We start from the raw sequence: 8531 nt of genomic DNA on the forward strand, positions 1-8531 counted from the left end.
CCGTAGTCTACCATTAAATAGCTAGCAATGCAAAATGGAGTACATGTTTAGAAAGGGGTTTGGCAATAAATCCATTGTGCATGTCTTCTTTCCAAATGCATGCTATGAAAACCATTTCTCTTAGTTACAACGGAAGAAATCTAGTCTTCTCAAATGTTTGATGAATTGTGCCCATTGTTCAATGTACCTTTTTCATTTAGAATGCTTTAGGGACACCTTTGTCTACATATAGCTGACTAAATGAACGTGACCCGGTTATTCCATGTTAAATAACAACCACAGCCAGTGCTTTTTGTTCCTAGTGTTAGTAGGCCTATCTGTAGCGATCATAATGTGAGAAGAGACACTTACACAGTCCCAGCCCAGGCCTCACTTATTCTGAATGGCTGGTGTTGTGGAGGCACTCTGCATGCTGTCAGTCTATTGGGACCACTGTGTTGACACAACCCAGGCCCTCATATCAAATCCAATTGTATTTGTCACATGCTTCATAAACAATGGGTGTAAACTAGGGCTGTTGCGGTGACCGTGTTACCACCATACCGGCGGTCACGAGTCATGAAGGCAGTCAAATTCCACATGACGGTTTTGTCACGGTAATTTGGCTTCTCCAAGCTCTGATGCTGCTGCTAGTCATTGGTAGCTTACCAAACTTGCTAACTGCCTGGTACTCAGCACTCTATTGTCCCTCTAATCACTCTGACGTCAATGCAAATATATGACAAATGTAATCAAACATTTCATCAAACACTTCATGAGAGCCCATGAGCTCATGTTGCGCAACATTTCTATAAGCTGTGTAATTGCGGGAGAAAACAGAGTGATGGCTGCTAATAAAAAGAGGAGGATTCCATCAGCTTTCTATAGGCTAGGCCTACTTTATTTATTTATTTATTTCTGAACTTTCCGAATATTAAGCACATTGCTTGTCTTTACAACAGGAGTATAGCCTACCTGGCTGGCATGAAAATAAACCAAGTTCATAGATGACATGTATTTTCTTCCCGCTGCCCCTGTTTCCCCTGTTTCGAGACAGGTGCATGATGAATGGTCCATTCCTATTTATTTTATTATTTTTATTTTTATTTATTTTCTCCCCAATTTCATGGTATCCAATTGGTAATAGTTCCAATCTTGTCTCATCGCTGCAACTCCCGTACGGACTCGGGAGAGGCGAAGGTCGAGAGCCATGCGTCCTCCGAAACACAACCCAACCAAGCCTCACTGCTTTTTGACACAACGCACATCCAACCCGGAAGCCAGCCGCACCAATGTGTCGGAGGAAACACCGTACACCTAGCGACCTGGTCAGCGTGCACTGCGCCCGGCCCGCCACAGGAGTCGCTAGTGCGCGGTGAGACAAGGATATCCCTCCCGGCCAAACCCTCCTTAACCCGGACGACACTGGGCCAATTGTGCGTCGCCCCATGACCCTCCCGGTCGCGGCCCGAACCCAGAATCTCTGGTGGCACAGCTAGCACTGCGATGCAGTGCCTTAGACCACTGCGCCACCCGGTAGGCATGACTGGTCCATTCTAAATCCAAACTAATTTCACACATATATTATGTAGTATATGTATGACAAAATTAAACCAAGAATAGTCTGATGGGTGACAATATTAGCCTATCACTTGTGAATTATATATTATCACTAGTGAATAATGCCCAGTGTAAGAAACAATGCCTTTCTTTTGCAGCTTTTTCTAATCATAGTCGCACACCTCATGTAGCCTAGCCCATAGACCTATATGTTTAATATGGTTTGATTCATAACTAAAGTGGCCAAATAACTTCTTCAAATGAAGCACATGAATCTGCTTTAAAGTTACATGAATAACTCTAAATGAACCATACAGGAAGGCCTGTTTCTTTGTTAACCGCTCAACACAGAGTAGCCGCATGTGCGGAGAAAATATTTCCATTTTATTCAGCTTCGTTCAATTGTATTCTTCATACAATAAAATAATACCACGGAATTCGAAGCAAATCTTGTCTGCTAAATAAATGAGTGTAGCCCACAGCCATTTGGCATAGCCACATCAGGACCTAACATAAGGACAACTCAGAGTATGCTATTCTGTTCTTCTGAAATACACTACATTTCCTTCATATCATGCTTCTTTAGACCTGTCTAAAATAAATAATGGATTTATTGTGAAGGTGTAGGCTATATTACATGGATTTATTAGACTTTCAAATGTCTAATAAATCCATGTGTGGAAGCCAGGAGATGCTAATTGTGTTTATATTAATTAACGGTCAATTACCATGAGACCGACCAGTTATTTGCTTGACAATCACTGGCTGACAACGTTTTGTGACCGCCACAGCCCTAGTGTAGACTAACAGTGAAATGCTTACTTACGGGTCCTTTTCTAACAATGCAGAGATTAAGATAGTGCCATGAGGAATAAATACACAGTGAATATCGAATGACAATAACGAGTAAAAATAACATGGTTATATACAGGCAGTACCAGTATTTACCATATTTACCCTGTTTGGCTGTTTCATGAAAACCTCACCCTCGGGACATTGGGCCGGACTGACTCACCATGTGTTCCTGTTGTGGTTATAAACACAGATTTGAAAAGTAAGTAAAAAGAAATAGGGTTGCGTGCTCGGGGGTAGTAGGGGGTACCAGCTTAGTGTTGTGCCTGCGCTCGTATCCTGAACTGGACTAGTTCACTGTCCCCTGTCCCCCCTCCACCCCCCCACCAACCCCCCCACCCCCTCCTCCACTCCACCTCCCTCCAGTCGTCACTTCAGCCTTGGTAGTTCTGCACTCTGACTTCTGAGTAGCAATAAAGGAACACCCTCACATTCAAAATGTAGGTCTGTTGCACCTGGCAGAAAAGTGAATTGTCACCACAGATGATATGGAGACATGACACTTTCAGATGTTTTCAAACACCGCAGATTGTTTTCAGACCTCTAGGGTAGTCTGTCAAGACAGAACCACAACCAATGTCGTGGGATGTGGTTTCATCTTGACATTACTCTACTTTTGAGGTTTGGAAACATCTGACAAAGTTCCATTGACGAGGGAAATGTGCGTTTAAGTTCTAGCACTCTTTGCCATCAAATCTAACTGTCTCTCTCTGTGTCTCTGTGTCTCTGTGTCAGTGCGGGGATGTCGCCCAGGGAAGATCGTGCAGATGTCAGAGGCTGAGGTGAGAGGCCTCTGCATCAAGTCCAGAGAGATCTTCCTCAGCCAGCCCATCCTGTTGGAATTGGAGGCTCCCCTCAAAATCTGTGGTAAGTGGTGATGATGAGGATGGTTATGGTGGCTGATGATGAGTTGTCCAGTTCAAGACCTATTATTCATTCATTGGCCTCTGTGGATGGATAGGCTATGGTAGTTAAGTAACCCCCCCCCGCCCTCCTGCCCGCCCCTCAGGTGACATCCACGGCCAGTACACAGACCTGCTGCGGCTCTTTGAGTACGGGGGCTTCCCGCCCGAGGCTAACTACCTGTTCCTGGGGGACTACGTGGACCGAGGCAAGCAGTCCCTGGAGACCATCTGTCTACTGCTGGCTTACAAGATCAAATACCCCGAGAACTTCTTCCTCCTCAGAGGCAACCACGAGTGTGCTTCCATAAACCGCATCTATGGCTTCTATGATGAGTGTGAGTAGTATGCACTCTACACACACACTCTGCACACACACTCACACATCAATACATTGCCTCATGCACTTGTTAGTGTATCATACAAGTAAATACCCACCCGACACACACGCTAATTCATGTTTACTAGCCATTCAACACATACAGCCTCTGTGACAGGAGTAAAGTTGCAGATGAATACACTTCCACACACTGTCTCACATGAGTCTAGAAGATCCCAGATGATTGTATGAAGTATATTTCATCTTCATCTCTTAATGTTTCTCTAGGTAAGCGCAGATTCAACATAAAGCTGTGGAAGACATTTACTGACTGCTTCAACTGCCTTCCCATCGCTGCCATCGTAGATGAGAAGATCTTCTGTTGCCATGGAGGTGCAGTACAGCTGGAAGAGCTGTCACTCAAACTCCCTGTCTATGAATGATATGGTTGTTAAAAGAGCTTGGAGAGTTTTGTCTTGCTCAGAAAGTGAATATGAAGGTTGATGTAGTATTAGAATAATGATTACATACTACATAGCTATTAAATAGTTACAGTATATATAATAACGCAAGCAGGAATTAGACATGAGTCATGACTATGATTAAGTGAATAAAGACTGAAAGGCACTGTGCACAGCAGTGCCTCCTACAACCTGCTGGTCCTGGCAGGGAAACTAACCTTGAAAGTGTGTGCTGTTTTAATGCGTTTTTGGATGACTGAGTGCTGTTGTCTCTGCGCTCCTCTGTCTCCTACCAGGCCTCTCTCCAGACCTGCAGTCTATGGAGCAGATCCGTCGTATCATGAGACCCACAGACGTCCCTGACACCGGTAGGTCCACATACACACACAGATGGATGGATGCACATGTACATACACATATACTGAACAAAAAAGATGAACGCAACCTGCAACAATTTTAAAAGCTTTTACTGAGTTATGTATCATATCACGAAATCAGTCAATTGAAATAAATTCATTAGGCTCTAATCTATGGATTTCACATGACTGGGAATACAGATATGCATCTGTTGGTCACAGATACGTTAAAAGAAGTGGGCCTCACAATGGGCCTCAGGGTCTCATCACGGTATCTCTGTGCATTCAAATTGTACATATTGTACGCACACACACAGAGATATGTTTTACTGTCCTTCCTGGGACCTTAAATAGATTTCTATTCAGAATCCTATTTCTCCTAAACCTAAACAACCCTGATCCTAACCCTAACTCCTAACCCTAAACAACCGCTTATCCTAACCCTAACTCCTAACCTAACCCTAACCTAAACCTAACTCCTAACACTAAACAACTACTAACCTAAACCCAACTCCTAACCTAACTCCTAACCTAAACCTAACCCTAATTGTAACACTAAACCTAAGCCTAAAATAGCCTTTGTCCTTGTGTGGGCCTGCGAAATGTCCCCACAAGGATAGTAATACACACACTCCTCTCCAAGCTGTTTCCAAAAACATGTGCTATATCCCTTAGCGGACAGTAGGGGTCATCCCATGATTGTACTAATTTTGGGCAGTTTAGCTAATTCTTTGTTAAAGAGTTTCTGATTCTCCAAACCAAATGAATTTTGACATTACCATTTTAGATGAGTTGTTTAAACATCACTTTAATGACTGTACGTGATCAACCCATTGTTATGTCAATACAGTAGACCTATGTATAGTTACATCTAAATAAGGTTCTGAGAATCGTTGAATAAGTCACAGAAAACCCAAGGGATCTAGTATCTGCTCATCAGACCTTTCTAGCAAACATCTCCTTATATGGGGGTGATGTGAACCACTGGACCGTGAGGTCATTTTACACGTGTGTGTGTGTGTGTGTGTGTGTGTGTGTGTGTGTGTGTGTGTGTGTGTGTGTGTTGTTCATTCCAGGGCTGCTGTGCGATTTGCTGTGGTCGGACCCAGACAAAGATGTTCAGGGTTGGGGGGAGAACGACCGCGGGGTCTCGTTCACGTTTGGGGCCGATGTGGTCAGCAAGTTCCTCAACCGCCACGATCTGGACCTCATCTGCAGAGCCCACCAGGTACTGTAACAATCAACTGACCTGTCATTGTAGTCGAAACAAGACATTAGAGTAGTCCAGTACTAGCAACATAATCCACCCAAACCCTGCTACACACACAATTGACAGCTCCAGTTCCTATAAACCCAAAGTATCAAATCTTAAAACACTTCTCCATTGCTGTTGAGATACTTAACAGCTTTTCTTTTTACTTCTCTGATTACGTTGGTAACCAGTTTATAATAGCAATAAGGTACCTCGGGTTTGTGGTATATGACCGATATACCACGGCTAAGGGCTGTGTCCAGGCACTCTGCATTGCGTTGTGCACAAGAACAGCCCTTAGCTGTGGTATATTGGCCATTTAAACATCGGGTGGGTCTAATCCTGAATGCTGATTTGGTTAAAACAGCCAGGCACTTTATAAACTTGATCTCCACTATAAAAAGCATCCAGACATTATCTCACATTTCTTTTAGACTAACAACACCTCCTCAGGCCTTAATGGCTAAGGGCTGTGTCCAGGAACTCCGCGTTGCATCGTGCATAAAAACAACCTTTAGCCATATTGGCCAAATACCAAACCTCCTCGGGCCTTATTGCTTAATTGTAGCTACACACTGATATAGTTACACTTCATGACTTCGATGGTCCACTCCACTGATGTGCTGACTGTGTGTGTCTCCCCCCACTCCACTGATGTGCTGACTGTGTGTGTCTCCCCCCACTCCACTGATGTGCTGACTGTGTGTGTCTCCCCCCACTCCACTTATGTGCTGACTGTGTGTGTCTCCCCCCACTCCACTGATGTGCTGACTGTGTGTGTCTCCCAGGTGGTGGAGGACGGCTACGAGTTCTTTGCCAAGCGGCAGCTGGTGACTCTGTTCTCAGCTCCTAACTACTGTGGAGAGTTTGACAACGCCGGCGGTATGATGAGTGTTGACGAGACCCTGATGTGCTCCTTTCAGGTAACGTCACTCATGTAACGTCAGTATAATATCAGTAGTGTCATTGCAACCACTGACGACAGCTATTTTCTGTCTCTACGGAGAATAAGTAGTTTGGTTGTCATTAGGGTAGACTGACTGAGGGTATTCTCAGGATAAGTCCCTAAAGTGTATCATTCTACACACAGACGTTTACTGTTTATTCAATGTGGTACTTGTCAATGCTATGTTGTGATTATCAGCTCTATCACTCTGCAACAGCTGGGGCCAAACGACAACCCTCAGCTTTGATAGAATCCAACACTATGCAGTATCTTGTCTACTGGTTTTATTGATTAAAGAATCATTTGACAGGTGAAATATGCCTTGGATTGGGATTTAGATGTGTAGTCTTAATGGTCCATGTCCACCGTCACTCTGTAGATCCTGAAGCCGTCTGAGAAGAAGGCCAAGTACCAGTACGGAGGGATGAACTCCGGCCGCCCCATCACCCCGCCCCGCACCGTGGTCCCACCAAAGAAACGGTGAACAAGGAAGAGCGAGAGAGAGAGAGCAGAAGGGAGGGAGATGGAGGGATGTCGTGGATGAGTGACGGTCCCTCATCAGTTTTTCACAATGGAGAAACACTTGGCAGAAATAAATAAACGTAGATAAAACGCAAAGCAAAGTTTTTGATTTGATGACCCCCTGCGCCCCACCTCCGTTGTGTCTTTTGTTGTCATTTCCCTCTCTGAACTGTTGTGTCACGCACCGCTCCCCCTGTGTCACCAACCACACCCATTTAAAAAAAAGTTGAGTTTAGGAAACAATGACAACACAAGGTGGTCATTCTGTTTGCATATCGGAGTGTTTTTCTTCGTTCTTTTGTTCGTGCTTTTTGGCTTATGACAGAATGACGACTACTAGCCCCAGTTGACCATTTCACCCCACCCCACCTGTCAAGTAAGAACAGGTGTTAATGACAATTACTGGGTTTTCAATAAATAAAATGGGGTAACCTTTTTTTGGTTGGTCAGTGTCTTTTTCATTGAAATATGTGCTTTCAATGCAGTGACAAATAAAACACTTCAAAGTATTGTAAAAAGAAGACTAAATCACACAGAAATGTAAAAGTCAATTGAATGTCACCAAATCAAAGCTATTTCCAACAGCAGCAACTGAAATTCCTCAAAACTGAAAAACGAAACAAATGCACAGCCATGGTTCCCTTCGCTGTAGTAGCACATAATACATTTTTGTTGTCCAATCATACTGTACGATCCTGACGAATCAAATCCCTGCTCGCAGCCACAATCAAAGATGATTGGAGTTCCATAAAACAAAGTTGAATCGTATTAAACACTACAGTAACATGTAACAATTATGTCCAAGAAGACTCTTTCTTCTCATAGCCAGGGTCTCAAAACCTTATTGCAGCATGAAGCACTTTAACAATAGCTATCGTTTCACTATCTAAAACTAATAATTCAATCACTACTCTGCTTTTCTCTGGTCTCGCATCATAAAAAGTTGTTACACAAAAAGTTAACTTCTGGTCTTTCCTATATTTCACTCTTCTTGCTCATGTTTTATTACGCAGCACTAGGCTGTCAACAGTGACGACCTGTGTTGATAACAATTTCATGTTAAATCATTCAGACATGGTCATGACCTGAGTCCTGACTCCTTGGTCCTGATTCTCCAACCTTTTCCAGAAATGTGCACTTGCACACTCCTCGTCATGGATTTAAAAGCGTAGGACTGGTGTAAGATTTGGTTGGAGGGAGTTTACCGTTTCCACAGTCGTTAACATCCATGCGAGAAAGCTGTAAGTGCACACTTCAGGGGAAGGGTGGAGAATCGGGATGCAACCTTAGTAATGCTCCAGAGCCCAGTTCCCCAAAAGCATCTGAAGACTAAGTTCATTATTAGAACCATAGGATCCTATCCCATATCTCCTTTGGGAAAC

At 43.7% G+C, this 8531-nt stretch overlaps 1 protein-coding gene across 2 annotated transcripts in view; it reads left to right on the forward strand.

Moving 5' to 3' along the window:
- The window catches only part of ppp1cb (protein phosphatase 1, catalytic subunit), a 35934-nt gene extending 28347 nt beyond the window's left edge, over positions 1 to 7587 (forward strand). The window contains exons 1-8 of one of the 2 annotated variants that reach the window (XM_014206636.2): positions 2575 to 2593; positions 3127 to 3258; positions 3401 to 3631; positions 3901 to 4005; positions 4370 to 4441; positions 5506 to 5657; positions 6470 to 6604; positions 7007 to 7586. In XM_014206636.2, the coding sequence (XP_014062111.1) occupies position 2593; positions 3127 to 3258; positions 3401 to 3631; positions 3901 to 4005; positions 4370 to 4441; positions 5506 to 5657; positions 6470 to 6604; positions 7007 to 7111 (933 nt within the window). In that variant the 5' untranslated portion in view covers positions 2575 to 2592 and the 3' untranslated portion in view covers positions 7112 to 7586. 2 annotated transcript variants of the gene reach the window in all.
- The last annotated feature ends 944 nt before the right edge of the window (positions 7588 to 8531 follow it).

The sequence above is a fragment of the Salmo salar genome, chromosome ssa07, assembly GCF_905237065.1.
Source record: "Salmo salar chromosome ssa07, Ssal_v3.1, whole genome shotgun sequence".
NCBI lineage: Eukaryota > Metazoa > Chordata > Actinopteri > Salmoniformes > Salmonidae > Salmo > Salmo salar.